Consider the following 20,972-nt stretch of genomic DNA (forward strand, 5'->3'; position numbering starts at 1 on the left):
CCCCTCCCCCTACACACACACACACACCCCTCCCCCTACACACACCCCTCCCCCTACACACACACGCACCCCTCCCCCTACACACACACACACGCACCCCTCCCACTACACACACACACTCCCCTCCCACTACACACACACACTCCCCTCCCACTACACACACGCACCCCTCCCACTACACACACGCACCCCTCCCCCTACACACACACACGCACCCCTCCCCCTACACACACACGCACCCCTCCCCCTACACACACACACACACACCCCTCCCCCTACACACACACACACACACCCCTCCCCTACACACACACGCACCCCTCCCCCTACACACACACGCACCCCTCCCCCTACACACACACACACGCACCCCTCCCCCTACACACACACACACGCACCCCTCCCACTACACACACACACACACCCCTCCCCCTACACACACACACACGCACCCCTCCCCCTACACACACACACACGCACCCCTCCCACTACACACACACACACCCCTCCCCCTACACACACACACACCCCTCCCCGTACACACACACACACCCCCTCCCCCTCCGCACACACACCCCTCCCCCCCGCACACACACCCCTCCCCCCCGCACACACACCCCTCCCCCCCGCACACACACCCCTCCCCCCCGCACACACACCCCTCCCCCCCGCACACACACCCCTCCCCCCCGCACACACACCCCTCCCCCCCACACGCACACACACCCCTCCCCCCCACACGCACACACACCCCTCCCCCCCGCACACACACCCCTCCCCCCCGCACACACACCCCTCCCCCCCGCACACACACCCCTCCCCCCCGCACACACACCCCTCCCCCCCGCACACACACCCCTCCCCCCCGCACACACACCCCTCCCCCCCGCACACACACCCCTCCCCCCCGCACACACACCCCTCCCCCCCCGCACACACACCCCTCCCCCCCGCACACACCCCTCCCCCCCGCACACACACCCCTCCCCCCCGCACACACACCCCTCCCCCCCGCACACACACCCCTCCCCCCCGCACACACACCCCTCCCCCCCGCACTCACCCCTCCCCCCCACACACACACCCCTCGCCCCCACCCCTCACCCCCACGCACACACCCCTCCCCCCCGCCTCGCCCCCACCCCTCCCCCCGCCCCCACCCCTCGCCCCCACCCCTCGCCCCCGCCCCCACCCCTCGCCCCCACCCCTCCCCCCCGCCCCCACCCCTCGCCCCCACCCCCACGCACACACCCCTCCCCCCCCCCGCACACACACACCGCTCCCCCCCACGCACACAGCCCTCTCCGCCCACACACACACACACATCCTCCTCCACACAAACACAGTGATGGTAATGCCATTGAATGTCAAAGGGAGATGGTTAGATTTTCTCTTGTTGAAGATGGTCGTTGCCTTGAATGTTATTTGCCACTTCTCAGCCCAAGCCTGGATATTGTCCAGGTCTTGCTGCCTTTGGACATGGACTGCTTCAGTACCTGAGGAGTTGCGAATGGTGCTGAACATTGTGCAGTCATCAGCAAACAGCCCCACTTCTGACCTTATGATGGAGGGAGATGATTGATGAAGCAGCTGAAGATGGTTGGGTCTCGGGCACTACCCTGAGAAACTCCTGCAGTGATGTCCTGGAGCTGTAATGATTGACTGCCAAACAGCGGAGGGTTTCCCCCCAATTCCCATTCACTCCAGTATTGCGAGGGCTCCTTGATGCTACACTTGGTCAAATGCTGCCTTGATGTCAAGGGCAGTCACTCTCACCTCATCTCTGGCATAAAGCTCCTTTGTCCATGTTTGAACCAAGGCTGTAATGAGATCAGGAGTTGAGTGACCCTGGCAGAACTCAAACTGAACATCCATGAGCAGATTATTGCTGAGGAAGTGCTGCCTGATAGCGCTGTTGGTGACCCCTTCAATCACTTTACTGATGATCGAGAGTAGACTGATTGGGCAGTAATTGGCCGGGTTGGATTTGTCCTGTTTCTTGTGTACAGGACATACCTGGGCAATTTTCCACAGAAGCCACTGTTGTAGCTGTACTGGAGTAGTTTGGCTTGGGGCCCGGAAGGTTCTGGAGCACGTCTTCGGTCCTATTGCTGGAATGATGTCAGGGCCCATAGCCTTTGCAGTATCCAGTGCCTTCAGCCGTTTCTTGATATCACGTGGAGTGAATTGAATTGGCTAAAGCCTGACATCTGTGATGGTGGGGACCTCCGGAGGAGGTCGAGATGGATCATCCACTCGGCACTTCTGGCTGAAGACTGTTGCAAATGCTTCAGCCTTAGCTTTTGCACTGATGTGCTGGATTGAGGATGGGGATATTTGTGGAACCTCCTCCTCCAGTGAGCTGTTTAATTGTCCACCACCATTCATGGCTGAATGTGACAGGACTGCAGAGCTTAGATCATAATCTGGGCAATGTACTATTGAGGGATTGCAGAGTTTCCAAAGGGGAGTTCTGTAGCTTACCTAGGCCCGTCTCTGTGCCAGATTGGATCCGTTGGTTGTGGGATCGCTTAGCTGTGTCTATTACTTGCTGCTTATGCTGTTTGGCACGTTAGTAGTCCTGTGTTGTAGCCTCATTTTTAGGTATGCCTGGTGCTGATTTTGGCATATCCTCCTACACTCGCCATTGGACCAGGGTTAATCCCCGGGCTTGGTAGTAATGGTAGAATGGGAGATATGTTGGGCCATGAGGTTACTGAGACTGTAGTTGATGATGATGGCCTACAGCGCCACATGGATGCTCAGGTTGAGTTGCTGAATCAATTCAACATCTATCTCATTTAGCACAGTGGGAGTGCCACAAAACACTGCAGACCAAAGTGTCCCAAGTTGATCAGTCAGTTGAAAGATTGCATAGAGAGAGCAGCCTCGAACATTGCAAAGTAATTTGTAAATAGCAAATTGCTTTAAAAGCACAGAGGTAGGCTACAGAACTCCCCCTTGGAAACTGTACAATCCCTCAGTAATGCATTGCCTGGATTATGATCTGAAGTTCCTGCAGTACATTGGAACACGACAAGCTTCTTAAGGTTAGTTGCCATGAGTTCAAGCACAGACAGATTTCACAGCACTTGCGGTTTATGATACCGCATAGCAGAGGACAATCTGCCAGAGATCCAGTGGTTCAAAGAAGCATTAACACAACGATGTTGGGTGCAATGCTTCATGAGCAGAAAAGTGTACAATATGGACAGTATTAAACTTGAACATCAACAATACCAGTGGAAGAGAAGGACTACCCTTCAGCTCACTGACAACAAGGAGTCACTCGCTAATGCTTACCTTGTTGGCATCCAAGTCAACTAGCCAAACATCATCTGGCATCTTAAAATCAGACTTGTATAGAAGAAAACTGGCAGGAACACCGATGATATAGGGGGTCGGAGCAAGCAGCAACTGAAAAAAGATAACTATGGTCAGCAATCGCGAATGGGACAATTAAAAACACAAAAACCGCAGCCCCGTCAACAAACACGCATATAACCTGCACCCCCGTCAACAAACACACATATAAACTGCACCCCCGTCAACAAACACGCATATAAACTGCACCCCCGTCAACAAACACACATATAACCTGCACCCCCGTCAACAAACACACATATAACCTGCACCCCCGTCAACAAACACGCATATAACCTGCACCCCCGTCAACAAACACACATATAAACTGCACCCCGTCAACAAACACGCATATAACCTGCACCCCCATCAACAAACACGCATATAAACTGCACCCCCATCAACAAACACACATATAACCTGCACCCCGTCAACAAACACGCATATAACCTGCACCCCCATCAACAAACACGCATATAAACTGCACCCACGTCAACAAACACACATATAACCTGCACCCCCGTCAACAAACACGCATATAATCTGCACCCCCGTCAACAAACACACATATAAACTGCACCCCCGTCAACAAACACGCATATAACCTGCACCCCGTCAACAAACACGCATATAAACCGCACCCCCGTCAACAAACACACATATAAACTGCACCCCCGTCAACAAACATGCATATAAACCACACCCCCGTCAACAAACACGCATATAAACTGCACCCCATCAACAAACTCGCATATAAACTGCACCCGTCGACAAACACGCATATAAACTGCACCCCCGTCGACAAACACGCATATAAACCGCACCCCATTCGACAAACACGCATATAAACCACACCTCCGTCGACAAACATGAATATAAACCGCACCCCCGTCAACAAACTCGCATATAAACCGCACCCCTGTCGACACGCACGCATATAAACTGCACCCCCATCGACAAACACGCATATAAAGTGCACCCTCGTCAACAAACACGCATATAAACTGCACCCCCGTCAACAAACACACATATAAACTGCACCCCCGTCAACAAACACGCATATAAGCCGCACCCCTGTCGACACGCACGCATATAAACTGCACCCGCGTCGACAAACACGCATATAAACCGCACCCCCGTCAACAAACTCGCATATAAACCGCACCCCCGTCGACACGCACGCATATAAACTGCACCCCCGTCGATAAACACACATATAAACCGCACCCCCGTCGACACGCGCGCATATGAACTGCACCCCCGTCGAGAAACACACATATAAACCGCACCCCCGTCGACAAACTCGCATATAAACCGCACCCCCGTCGACACGCACGCATATAAACCGCACTGCCGTCGACACGCACGCATATAAACTGCACCCCCGTCGACAAAAACGCATATAAACGGCACCCCCGTCGACAAACACGCATATGAACTGCACCTCCGTCGACAAACACACACATAAACCGCACCCCCGTCCACAAACTCGCATATAAACCGCACCCCGTCAACAAACTCGCATATAAACCGCACCACCGTCAACAAACTCGCATATAAACCGCACCCGTCAACAAACTCGCATATAAACCGCACCCCGCGACACGCACGCATATAAACCGCACCCTGTCAACAAACTCACATATAAACCGCACCCCCGTCAACAAACTCGCATATAAACTGCACCCCCGTCGACAAACTCGCATATAAACTGCACCCCCGTCAACAAACACGCATATAAACTGCACCCCCGTCACCAAACATGCATATAAACTGCACCCCCGCCACCAAACATGCATATAAACCGCACCCCCGTCGACAAACACACATATAAACTGAACCCCCGTCGACACGCACGCATATAAACTGCACCACGTCAACAAACATGCATATAAACCGCACCCCCGTCAACAAACGCGCGTACAAACTGCACCCCGTCAACAAACACGCCTATAAACCGCACCCCCGTCAACAAACACACCTATAAACCGCAACCCCGTCGACAAACACGCATATAAACTGCACCCCCGTCGACAAACACGCATATAAACCGCACCCCCGTCAACAAACACGCATATAAACCGCACCCCCGTCAACAAACACACATATAAACTGCACCCGTCGACAAACACGCATATAAACCGCACCCCCGTCAACAAACACTCATATAAACCGCACCCCCGTCAACAAACACGCATATAAACTGCACCTCCGTCAACAAACACACATATAAACTGCACCCCGTCAACAAACAGACATATAAACTGCACCCCCGTCAACAAACACACATATAAACTGCACCCCGTCAACAAACACACATATAAACCGCAACCCCGTCAATAAACACGTGTATAAACTGCACCCCGTCAACAAACACACATATAAACCGCACCCCCGTCGACAATCACGCATATAAACCGCACCACGTCAACAAACATGCATATAAACCGCACCCCCGTCAACAAACGCGCCTACAAACTGCACCCCGTCAACAAACACGCCTATAAACCGCACCCCCGTCAACAAACACACCTATAAACCGCAACCCCGTCGACAAACACGCATATAAACTGCACCCCCGTCGACAAACACGCATATAAACCGCACCCCCGTCAACAAACACGCATATAAACCGCACCCCCGTCAACAAACACACATATAAACTGCACCCGTCGACAAACACGCATATAAACCGCACCCCCGTCAACAAACACTCATATAAACCGCACCCCCGTCAACAAACACGCATATAAACTGCACCTCCGTCAACAAACACACATATAAACTGCACCCCGTCAACAAACAGACATATAACCTGCACCCCCGTCGACACGCACGCATATAAACTGCACCCCGTCAACAAACACACATATAAACCGCAACCCCGTCAATAAACACGTGTATGAACTGCACCCCGTCAACAAACACACATATAAACCGCACCCCCGTCGACAATCACGCATATAAACCGCACCTCCGTCATCAAACACGCATATAAACCGCACCCCCGTCGACAAACACGCATATAAACTGCACCCCCGTCGACAAACACGCATATAAACTGCACCCCCGTCGACAAACACGCATATAAACCGCACCCCCGTCAACAAACTCGCATATAAACCGCACACCCGTCGACAAACACACATATAAACGGCACCCCGTCAACAAACTCGCATATAAACCGCACCCCCGTCAACAAACTGGCATATAAACCGCACCCCCGTCAACAAACACGCATATAAACCGCACCCCCGTCGATACGCACGCATATAAACTGCACCCATGTCGACAAACACATATATAAACCGCACCCCCGCCGACACGCACGCATATAAACCGTACCCGTCAACAAACTCGCATATGAACTGCACCCCCGTCGACAAACACGCATATAAACTGCACCCCCGTCGACAAACTCGCGTATAAACCGCACCCGTCAACAAACTCGCATATAAACCGCACCCCGCGACACGCACGCATATAAACCGCACCCCGTCAACAAACTCACATATCAACCGCACCCCCGTCAACAAACCCGCATATAAACTGCACCCCCGTCGACAAACTCGCATATAAACTGCACCCCCGTCGACAAACTCGCATATAAACTGCACCCCCGTCAACAAACACGCATATAAACTGCACCCCGTCACCAAACATGCATATAAACCGCACCCCCGTCGACAAACACACATATAAACCGCACCCCCGTCGACAAACACGCATATAAACTGCACCCCCGTCGACACGCACGCATATAACCTGCACCCCCGTCGACACGCACGCATATAAACTGCACCCCGTCAACAAACACGCATATAAACTGCACCCCCGTCGACACGCACGCATATAAACTGCACCCCGTCAACAAACATGCATATAAACCGCACCCCCGTCAACAAACACACATATAAACCGCACCCCCGTCAACAAACACGCATATAAACTGCACCCCCGTCAACAAACACACATATAAACCGCACCTCCGTCATCAAACACGCATATAAACTGCACCCCGTCAACAAACACACATATAAACCGCACCCCCGTCAATAAACACACATATAAACCGCACCCCCGTCAACAAACACACATATAAACCGCACCTCCGTCATCAATCACGCATATAAACCACACCCCCGTCGACAATCACGCATATAAACCGCACCCCCGTCAACAAACGCACCCACGTCAACAACCACACATATAAACCGCACCCCCGTCAACAAACACGCATATAAACTGCACCCCCGTCAACAAACACACATATAAACCACACCTCCGTCATCAAACACGCATATAAACTGCACCCCGTCAACAAACACACATATAAACCACACCTCCGTCGACAATCACGCATATAAACCGCACCCCCGTCAACAAACTCGCATATAAACTACACCCCCGTCGACAATCACGCATATACACCGCACCCCCGTCAACAAACTCGCATCTAAACTGCAACCTCGTCGACAAACACGCATATAAACCGCACGACCATCAACAAACTCGCATATAAACTGCACCCCCGTCAACAAACACGCATATAAAGTGCACCCCCGTCAACAAACACACATATACACCGCACCCCCGTCGACAAACACGCATATAAACCGCACCCGTCAACAAACACGCATATAAACCGCACCCCTGTCAACAAACACACATATAAACCGCACGCCCGTCGACAAACATGCATATAAACCGCACCCGTCGACAAACACGCATATAAACCGCACCCGTCAACTAACACACATATAAACCGCACCTCCGTCAACAAACACGCATATAAACCGCACCCCCATCAAGAAACACGCATATAAACCGCACCTCCGTCAACAAACACACATATAAACTGCACCCCGTCAACAAACAGACATATAAACCGCACACCCGTCAAGAAACACGCATATAAACTGCACCTCCGTCAACAAACACACATATAACCTGCACCCCCGTCAACAAACACGCATATAATCTGCACCCCCGTCAACAAACACACATATAAACCGCACGCCCATCAACAAACACGCATATAAACTGCACCCCGTCAACAAACACGCATAAAAACCGCACCCCCGTCAACAAACACACATATTAACTGCACCCCCCTCAACAAACACGCATATAAACCGCACCCCCGTCAACAAACACGCATATAAACCGCAACCCCGTCAACAAACTCGCATATAAACTGCACCCCCGTCAACAAACACGCATATAAACTGCACCCCCGTCAACAAACACAGATATAAACTGCGCCCCCGTCAACAAACACGCATATAAACTGCACCCCCGTCAACAAACATGCATATAAACCACACCCCCGTCAACAAACGCGCATATAAACTGCACCCCATCAACAAACTCGCATATAAACTGCACCCGTCGACAAACACGCATATAAACTGCACCCCCGTCGACAAACACGCATATAAACCGCACCCCATTCGACAAACACGCATATAAACCACACCTCCGTCGACAAACATGAATATAAACCGCACCCCCGTCAACAAACTCGCATATAAACCGCACCCCTGTCGACACGCACGCATATAAACAGCACCCCCGTCGACAAACACGCATATAAAGTGCACCCTCGTCAACAAACACGCATATAAACTGCACCCCGTCAACAAACACGCATATAAGCCGCACCCCTGTCGACACGCACGCATATAAACTGCACCCGCGTCGACAAACACGCATATAAACCGCACCCCCGTCAACAAACTCGCATATAAACCGCACCCCCGTCGACACGCACGCATATAAACTGCACCCCCGTCGACAAACACACATATAAACCGCACCCCCGTCGAAACGCACGCATATGAACTGCACCCCCGTCGAGAAACACACATATAAACCGCATGCCCGTCGACAAACTCGCATATAAACCGCACCCCCGTCGACTCGCACGCATATAAACCGCACTGCCGTCGACACGCACGCATATAAACTGCACCCCCGTCGACAAACACGCATATAAACGGCACCCCCGTCGACAAACACGCACATAAACCGCACCCCCGTCCACAAACTCGCATATAAACCGCACACTCGTCGACAAACACACATATAAACCGCACACCGTCAACAAACTCGCATATAAACCGCACCCCCGTCAACAAACTCGCATATAAACCGCACCCGTCAACAAACTCGCATATAAACCGCACCCCGCGACACGCACGCATATAAACCGCACCCTGTTAACAAACTCACATATAAACCGCACCCCCGTCAACAAACTCGCATATAAACTGCACCCCCGTCGACAAACTCGCATATAAACTGCACCCCCGTCAACAAACACGCATATAAACTGCACCCCCGTCACCAAACATGCATATAAACTGCACCCCCGTCACCAAACATGCATATAAACCGCACCCCCGTCGACACGCACGCATATAAACTGCACCCCGTCAACAAACATGCATATAAACCGCTCCCCCGTCAACAAACACGCATATAAACTGCACCCCCGTCACCAAACATGCATATAAACTGCACCCCCGTCACCAAACATGCATATAAACCGCACCCCCGTCGACACGCACGCATATAAACTGCACCCCGTCAACAAACACGCCTATAAACCGCACCCCTGTCAACAAACACACCTATAAACCGCAACCCCGTCGACAAAAACGCATATAAACTGCACCCCCGTCGACAAACACGCATATAAACCGCACCCCCGTCAACAAACACGCATATAAACCGCACCCCCGTCAACAAACACACATATAAACTGCACCCGTCGGCAAACACGCATATAAACCACACCCCCGTCAACAAACACGCATATAAACCGCACCCCCGTCAAGAAACACGCATATAAACTGCACCTCCGTCAACAAACACACATATAAACTGCACCCCGTCAACAAACAGACATATAAACTGCACCCCGTCAACAAACACACATATAAACCGCAACCCCGTCAATAAACACGTGTATAAACTGCACCCCGTCAACAAACACACATATAAACCGCACATCCATCATCAAACACGCATATAAACCGCACCTCCGTCGACAATCACGCATATAAACCGCACCTCCGTCATCAAACACGCATATAAACCGCACCCCCGTCGACAAACACGCATATAAACTGCACCCCCGTCGACAAACACGCATATAAACTGCACCCCCGTCGACAAACACGCATATAAACCGCACCCCCGTCAACAAACTCGCATATAAACCGCACACCCGTCGACAAACACACATATAAACGGCACCCCGTCAACAAACTCGCATATAAACCGCACCCCCGTCAACAAACTGGCATATAAACCGCACCCCCGTCAACAAACACGCATATAAACCGCACCCCCGTCAATACGCACGCATATAAACTGCACCCATGTCGACAAACACATATATAAACCGCACCCCCGCCGACACGCACGCATATAAACCGCACCCGTCAACAAACTCGCATATGAACTGCACCCCCGTCGACAAACACGCATATAAACTGCACCCCCGTCGACAAACTCGCGTATAAACCGCACCCGTCAACAAACTCGCATATAAACCGCACCCCGCGACACGCACGCATATAAACCGCACCCCGTCAACAAACTCACATATCAACCGCACCCCCGTCAACAAACCCGCATATAAACTGCACCCCCGTCGACAAACTCGCATATAAACTGCACCCCCGTCGACAAACTCGCATATAAACTGCACCCCCGTCAACAAACACGCATATAAACTGCACCCCGTCACCAAACATGCATATAAACCGCACCCCCGTCGACAAACACACATATAAACCGCACCCCCGTCGACAAACACGCATATAAACTGCACCCCCGTCGACACGCACGCATATAAACTGCACCCCGTCAACAAACATGCATATAAACCGCACCCCTGTCAACAAACGCACCCACGTCAACAAACACACATATAAACCGCACCCCCGTCAACAAACACACATATAAACCGCACCTCCGTCATCAAACACGCATATAAACTGCACCCCGTCAACAAACACACACATAAACCGCACCCCCGTCAATAAACACGTGTATAAACTGCACCCCGTCAACAAACACACATATAAACCGCACCTCCGACATCAATCACGCATATAAACCACACCCCCGTCGACAATCACGCATATAAACCGCACCCCCGTCAACAAACTCGCATATAAACTGCACCCCCGTCGACAATCACGCATATACACCGCACCCCCGTCAACAAACTCGCATCTAAACTGCAACCTCGTCGACAATCACGCATATACACCGCACCCCCGTCAACAAACACGCATATAAACTGCACCCCGTCAACAAACACACATATAAACTGCACCCCGTCAACAAACACACATATAAACTGCACCCCGTCAACAAACACGCATATAAACCGCACCCCCGTCAACAAACACACATATAAACTGCACCCCGTCAACAAACACACATATAAACTGCACCCCGTCAACAAACACACATATAAACTGCACCCCGTCAATAAACACACATATAAACCGCACCTCCGTCAACAAACACACATATAAACTGCACCCCGTCAACAAACAGACATATAAACTGCACCCCGTCAACAAACACACATATAAACTGCACCCCGTCAACAAACACGCATATAAACCGCACCTCCGTCAACAAACACACATATAAACTGCACCCCGTCAACAAACACACATATAAACTGCACCCCGTCAACAAACAGACATATAAACTGCACCCCGTCAACAAACACACATATAAACCGCACCCCGTCAATAAACACGTGTATAAACTGCACCCCGTCAACAAACACACATATAAACCGCACCTCCGTCATCAAACACGCATATAAACCGCACCCTCGTCGACAATCACGCATATATACCGCACCACCGTCGACAAACACGCATATTAACCGCACCCCCGTCAACAAACACGCATATAAACTGCACCCCCTTCGACAAACATCCATATAAACTGCACCCCCGTCGACAAACCCACATATAAACTGCACCCCCGTCGACTAACACGCATATAAACCGCACCCCCGTCAACAAACACGCATATAAACTGCACCCCCTTCGACAAACATGCATATAAACTGCACCCCCGTCGACAGACCCGCATATAAACTACACCCCCGTCGACAAACACGCATATAAACCGCACCCCCGCCAACAAACTCGCATATAAACCGCACCCCCGTCGACAAACACGCATATAAACCGCACACCCGTCAACAAACCCGCATATAAACCGCACCCCCGTCAACAAACTCGCATATAAACCGCACACCCGTCGACAAACACACATATAAACCGCACCCCGTCAACAAACTCGCATATAAACCGCACCCCCGTCAACAAACCCGCATATAAACCGCACCCCCGTCAACAAACTCGCATATAAACCGCACCCCCGTCAACAAACCCGCATATAAACCGCACCCCCGTCAACAAACACGCATATAAACCGCACCCCCGTCGATACGCACGCATATAAACTGCACCCACGTCGACAAACACACATATAAACCGCACCCCCGCCGACACGCACGCATATAAACCGCACCCCTGTCAACAAACTCGCATATGAACTGCACCCCCGTCGACAAACACGCATATAAACTGCACCCCCGTCGACAATCTCGCATATAAACCGCACCCGTCAACAAACTCGCATATAAACCGCACCCCGCGACACGCACGCATATAAACCGCACCCCCGTCAACAAACTCACATATCAACCGCACCCCCGTCAACAAACTCGCATATAAACTGCACCCCCGTCAACAAACTCGCATATAAACCGCACCACCGTCAACAAACACACATATAAACTGCACCCCTCAACAAACACGCATATAAACTGCACCCAGTCAATAAACACACATATAAACCGCACCTCCGTCAAAAAACACACATATACACCGCACACCCGTCAACAAACACGCATATAAACCACACCACCGTCAACAAACACACATATAAACTGCACCCCCCTCAACAAACACGCATATAAACTGCACCCCCGTCAACAAACACGCATATAAACCGCACCCCCGTCAACAAACTCGCATATAAACCGCACCCCCGTCAACAAACTCGCATATAAACCGCACCCCCGTCAACAAACTGGCATATAAACCGCACCCCCGTCAACAAACACGCATATAAACCGCACCCCCGTCAATACGCACGCATATAAACTGCACCCATGTCGACAAACACATATATAAACCGCACCCCCGCCGACACGCACGCATATAAACCGCACCCGTCAACAAACTCGCATATGAACTGCACCCCCGTCGACAAACACGCATATAAACTGCACCCCCGTCGACAAACTCGCGTATAAACCGCACCCGTCAACAAACTCGCATATAAACCGCACCCCGCGACACGCACGCATATAAACCGCACCCCGTCAACAAACTCACATATCAACCGCACCCCCGTCAACAAACCCGCATATAAACTGCACCCCCGTCGACAAACTCGCATATAAACTGCACCCCCGTCGACAAACTCGCATATAAACTGCACCCCCGTCAACAAACACGCATATAAACTGCACCCCGTCACCAAACATGCATATAAACCGCACCCCCGTCGACAAACACACATATAAACCGCACCCCCGTCGACAAACACGCATATAAACTGCACCCCCGTCGACACGCACGCATATAAACTGCACCCCGTCAACAAACATGCATATAAACCGCACCCCTGTCAACAAACGCACCCACGTCAACAAACACACATATAAACCGCACCCCCGCCAACAAACACACATATAAACCGCACCTCCGTCATCAAACACGCATATAAACTGCACCCCGTCAACAAACACACACATAAACCGCACCCCCGTCAATAAACACGTGTATAAACTGCACCCCGTCAACAAACACACATATAAACCGCACCTCCGACATCAATCACGCATATAAACCACACCCCCGTCGACAATCACGCATATAAACCGCACCACCGTCAACAAACTCGCATATAAACTGCACCCCCGTCGACAATCACGCATATACACCTCACCCCCGTCAACAAACTCGCATCTAAACTGCAACCTCGTCGACAATCACGCATATACACCGCACCCCCGTCAACAAACACGCATATAAACTGCACCCCGTCAACAAACACACATATAAACTGCACCCCGTCAACAAACACACATATAAACTGCACCCCGTCAACAAACACGCATATAAACCGCACCCCCGTCAACAAACACACATATAAACTGCACCCCGTCACCAAACATGCATATAAACCGCACCCCCGTCGACAAACACACATATAAACCGCACCCCCGTCGACAAACACGCATATAAACTGCACCCCCGTCGACACGCACGCATATAAACTGCACCCCGTCAACAAACATGCATATAAACCGCACCCCTGTCAACAAACGCACCCACGTCAACAAACACACATATAAACCGCACCCCCGTCAACAAACACACATATAAACCGCACCTCCGTCATCAAACACGCATATAAACTGCACCCCGTCAACAAACACACACATAAACCGCACCCCCGTCAATAAACACGTGTATAAACTGCACCCCGTCAACAAACACACATATAAACCGCACCTCCGACATCAATCACGCATATAAACCACACCCCCGTCGACAATCACGCATATAAACCGCACCACCGTCAACAAACTCGCATATAAACTGCACCCCCGTCGACAATCACGCATATACACCGCACCCCCGTCAACAAACTCGCATCTAAACTGCAACCTCGTCGACAATCACGCATATACACCGCACCCCCGTCAACAAACACGCATATAAACTGCACCCCGTCAACAAACACACATATAAACTGCACCCCGTCAACAAACACACATATAAACTGCACCCCGTCAACAAACACGCATATAAACCGCACCCCCGTCAACAAACACACATATAAACTGCACCCCGTCAACAAACACACATATAAACTGCACCCCGTCAACAAACACACATATAAACTGCACCCCGTCAATAAACACACATATAAACCGCACCTCCGTCAACAAACACACATATAAACTGCACCCCGTCAACAAACAGACATATAAACTGCACCCCGTCAACAAACACACATATAAACTGCACCCCGTCAACAAACACGCATATAAACCGCACCTCCGTCAACAAACACACATATAAACTGCACCCCGTCAACAAACACACATATAAACTGCACCCCGTCAACAAACAGACATATAAACTGCACCCCGTCAACAAACACACATATAAACCGCACCCCGTCAATAAACACGTGTATAAACTGCACCCCGTCAACAAACACACATATAAACCGCACCTCCGTCATCAAACACGCATATAAACCGCACCCTCGTCGACAATCACGCATATATACCGCACCACCGTCGACAAACACGCATATTAACCGCACCCCCGTCAACAAACACGCATATAAACTGCACCCCCTTCGACAAACATCCATATAAACTGCACCCCCGTCGACAAACCCACATATAAACTGCACCCCCGTCGACTAACACGCATATAAACCGCACCCCCGTCAACAAACACGCATATAAACTGCACCCCCTTCGACAAACATGCATATAAACTGCACCCCCGTCGACAGACCCGCATATAAACTACACCCCCGTCGACAAACACGCATATAAACCGCACCCCCGCCAACAAACACACATATAAACCGCACCTCCGTCATCAAACACGCATATAAACTGCACCCCGTCAACAAACACACACATAAACCGCACCCCCGTCAATAAACACGTGTATAAACTGCACCCCGTCAACAAACACACATATAAACCGCACCTCCGACATCAATCACGCATATAAACCACACCCCCGTCGACAATCACGCATATAAACCGCACCACCGTCAACAAACTCGCATATAAACTGCACCCCCGTCGACAATCACGCATATACACCGCACCCCCGTCAACAAACTCGCATCTAAACTGCAACCTCGTCGACAATCACGCATATACACCGCACCCCCGTCAACAAACACGCATATAAACTGCACCCCGTCAACAAACACACATATAAACTGCACCCCGTCAACAAACACACATATAAACTGCACCCCGTCAACAAACACGCATATAAACCGCACCCCCGTCAACAAACACACATATAAACTGCACCCCGTCAACAAACACACATATAAACTGCACCCCGTCAACAAACACACATATAAACTGCACCCCGTCAATAAACACACATATAAACCGCACCTCCGTCAACAAACACACATATAAACTGCACCCCGTCAACAAACAGACATATAAACTGCACCCCGTCAACAAACACACATATAAACTGCACCCCGTCAACAAACACACATATAAACTGCACCCCGTCAACAAACACACATATAAACTGCACCCCGTCAATAAACACACATATAAACCGCACCTCCGTCAACAAACACACATATAAACTGCACCCCGTCAACAAACAGACATATAAACTGCACCCCGTCAACAAACACACATATAAACCGCACCCCGTCAATAAACACGTGTATAAACTGCACCCCGTCAACAAACACACATATAAACCGCACCTCCGTCATCAAACACGCATATAAACCGCACCCTCGTCGACAATCACGCATATATACCGCACCACCGTCGACAAACACGCATATTAACCGCACCCCCGTCAACAAACACGCATATAAACTGCACCCCCTTCGACAAACATCCATATAAACTGCACCCCCGTCGACAAACCCACATATAAACTGCACCCCCGTCGACTAACACGCATATAAACCGCACCCCCGTCAACAAACACGCATATAAACTGCACCCCCTTCGACAAACATGCATATAAACTGCACCCCCGTCGACAGACCCGCATATAAACTACACCCCCGTCGACAAACACGCATATAAACCGCACCCCCGCCAACAAACTCGCATATAAACCGCACCCCCGTCGACAAACACGCATATAAACCGCACACCCGTCGACAAACACACATATAAACCGCACCCCGTCAACAAACTCGCATATAAACCGCACTCCCGTCAACAAACCCGCATATAAACCGCACCCCCGTCAACAAACTCGCATATAAACCGCACCCCCGTCAACAAACCCGCATATAAACCGCACCCCCGTCAACAAACACGCATATAAACCGCACCCCCGTCGATACGCACGCATATAAACTGCACCCACGTCGACAAACACACATATAAACCGCACCCCCGCCGACACGCACGCATATAAACCGCACCCGTCAACAAACTCGCATATGAACTGCACCCCCGTCGACAAACACGCATATAAACTGCACCCCCGTCGACAATCTCGCATATAAACCGCACCCGTCAACAAACTCGCATATAAACCGCACCCCGCGACACGCACGCATATAAACCGCACCCCCGTCAACAAACTCACATATCAACCGCACCCCCGTCAACAAACTCGCATATAAACTGCACCCCCGTCAACAAACTCGCATATAAACCGCACCCCCGTCGACAAACTCGCATATAAATTGCACCCCCGTCAACAAACACGCATATAAACTGCACCCCCGTCACCAAACATGCATATAAACCGCACCCCCGTCGACAAACACACATATAAACCGCACCCCCGTCGACAAACACGCATATAAACTGCACCCCCGTCGACACGCACGCATATAAACTGCACCCCGTCAACAAACATGCATATAAACCACACCCACGTCAACAAAACGCGCCTATAAAATGCACCCCCATCAACAAACATGCCTATAAACCGCACCCCCGTCAACAAACACGCCTATAAACCGCAACCCCATCGATATACACGCATATAAACTGCACCCCCGTCGACAAACATGCATATAAACCGCACCCCTGTCAACAAACACGCATATAAACCGCACCCCCGTCAACAAACACACATATAAACTGCACCCGTCGACAAACACGCATATAAACCGCACCACCGTCAACAAACACGCATATAAACTGCACCCCCGTCGAAAAACACGCATATAAACCGCACCCCCGTCAACAAACTCGCATATAAACCGCACACCCGTCGACAAACACACATATAAACCGCACCCCGTCAACAAACACGCATATAAACCGCAACCCCGTCAACAAACCCGCATATAAACCGCACCCCCGTCAACAAACACTCATATAAACCGCACCCCCGTCGATACGCACGCATATAAACCGCACACCTGTCAACAAACTCGCATATGAACTGCACCCCCGTCGACAAACACGCATATAAACCGCACCCCCGTCGACAAACACGCATATGAACTGCACCCCCGTCGACAAACACACATATAAACCGCACCCCCGTCCACAAACACACATATAAACTGCACCCGTCGACAAACACGCATATAAACCGCACCCTCGTTGGCAATCACGCATATATACCGCACCACCGTCGACAAACACGCATATTAACCGCACCCCCGTCAACAAACACGCATATAAACTGCACCCCCTTCGACAAACATGCATATAAACTGCACCCCCGTCGACAAACCCGCATATAAACTACACCCCCGTCGACAAACACGCATATAAACCGCACCCCGTCAACAAACTCGCATATAAACCGCACACCCGTCAACAAACACACATATAAACCGCACCCCGTCAACAAACTCGCATATAAACCGCACCCCCGTCAACAAACCCGCATATAAACCGCACCCCCGTCAACAAACACGCATATAAACCGCACCCCCGTCGATACGCACGCATATAAACTGCACCCACGTCGACAAACACACATATAAACCGAACCCCCGCCGACACGCACGCATATAAACCGCACTCCTGTCAACAAACTCGCATATGAACTGCACCCCCGTCGACAAACACGCATATAAACTGCACCCCCGTCAACAAACTCGCATATAAACTGCACCCCCGTCGACAAACTCGCATATAAACTGCACCCCCGTCAACAAACACGCATATAAACTGCACCCCCGTCACCAAACATGCATATAAACCGCACCCCCGTCGACAAACACACATATAAACCGCACCCCCGTCGACAAACACGCATATAAACTCCACCCCCGTCGACACGCACGCATATAAACTGCACCCCGTCAACAAACATGCATATAAACCGCACCCACGTCAACAAACGCGCTTATAAAATGCACCCCCATCAACAAACACGCCTATAAATCGCACCCCCGTCAACAAACACGCCTATAAACCGCAACCCCATCGATATACACGCATATAAACTGCACCCCCGTCGACAAACACGCATATAAACCGCACCCCCATCAACAAACACGCATTTAAACTGCAACCCCGTCGAAAAACACGCATATAAACCGCACCCCCGTCAACAAACTCGCATATAAACCACACACCCGTCGACAAACACACATATAAACCGCACCCCGTCAACAAACACGCATATAAAAAGCACCCCCGTCAACAAACCCGCATATATACCGCACCCCCGTCAACAAACACACATATAAACCGCACCCCCGTCAACACGCACGCATATAAACTGCACCCACGTCGACAAACACACATATAAACCGCACCCACGCCGACACGCACGCATATAAACCACACACCTGTCAACAAACTCGCATATGAACTGCACCCCCGTCGACAAACACGCATATAAACTGCACCTCCGTCGACAAACTCGCATATAAACCGCACCCGTCAACAAACTCGCATATAAACCGCACCCCGCGACACGCACGCATATCAACCGCACCCCCGTCAACAAACTCGCATATAAACTGCACCCCCACCGACAAACTCGCATATAAACTGCACCCCCGTCGACAAACTCACATATAAACTGCACCCCCGTCAACAAACACGCATATAAACTGCACCCCGTCACCAAACTTGCATATAAACCGCACCCCCGTCGACAAACACACATATAAACCGCACCCCTGTCGACAAACACGCATACAAAATGCACCCCCGTCGACACGCACGCATATAAACTGCACCCCCGTCAACAAACACGCATATAAAGTGCACCCCCGTCGACAAACTCGCATAAAAACCACACCCCCGTCAACAAACACGCATATAAACCGCACCCCCGTCAACAAACACGCATATAAACCGCACCCGTCAACAAACACGCATATAAAGTGCACCCCTGTCAACAAACACACATATAAACCGCACCCCCGTCGACAAACACACATATAAACTGCACCCCCGTCGACAAACTCGCATAAAAACCACACCCCCGTCAACAAACACGCATATAAACCGCACCCCCGTCAACAAACACGCATATAAACCGCACCCCTGTCAACAAACACGCATATAAAGTGCACCCCTGTCAACAAACACACATATAAACCGCACCCCCGTCGACAAACACGCATATAAACCGCACCCGTCAACAAACACGCATATAAACCGCACCCAGGTCAACAAACACGCATATAAACCGCACCCCCGTCGAAAAACACACATATAAACCGCACCCGTCGACAAACACGCATATAAACCGCACTCCCGTCAACAAACACACATATAAACCGCACCCCCGTCGACAAACACG

At 50.8% G+C, this 20,972-nt stretch overlaps 1 protein-coding gene across 1 annotated transcript in view; it reads right to left on the bottom strand.

The window, feature by feature from the left end:
- The window catches only part of madd (MAP-kinase activating death domain), a 256,584-nt gene that overhangs the window by 175,900 nt on the left and 59,712 nt on the right, over window positions 1-20,972 (bottom strand). Inside the window, exon 5 of the mRNA XM_078221357.1 lies at window positions 3,304-3,417. Coding sequence (XP_078077483.1) covers window positions 3,304-3,417 — 114 coding nt within the window. The remainder of the gene's footprint in view (window positions 1-3,303; window positions 3,418-20,972) is intronic.

This window comes from Mustelus asterias, chromosome 9 (assembly GCF_964213995.1).
Source record: "Mustelus asterias chromosome 9, sMusAst1.hap1.1, whole genome shotgun sequence".
Classification (NCBI taxonomy): domain Eukaryota; kingdom Metazoa; phylum Chordata; class Chondrichthyes; order Carcharhiniformes; family Triakidae; genus Mustelus; species Mustelus asterias.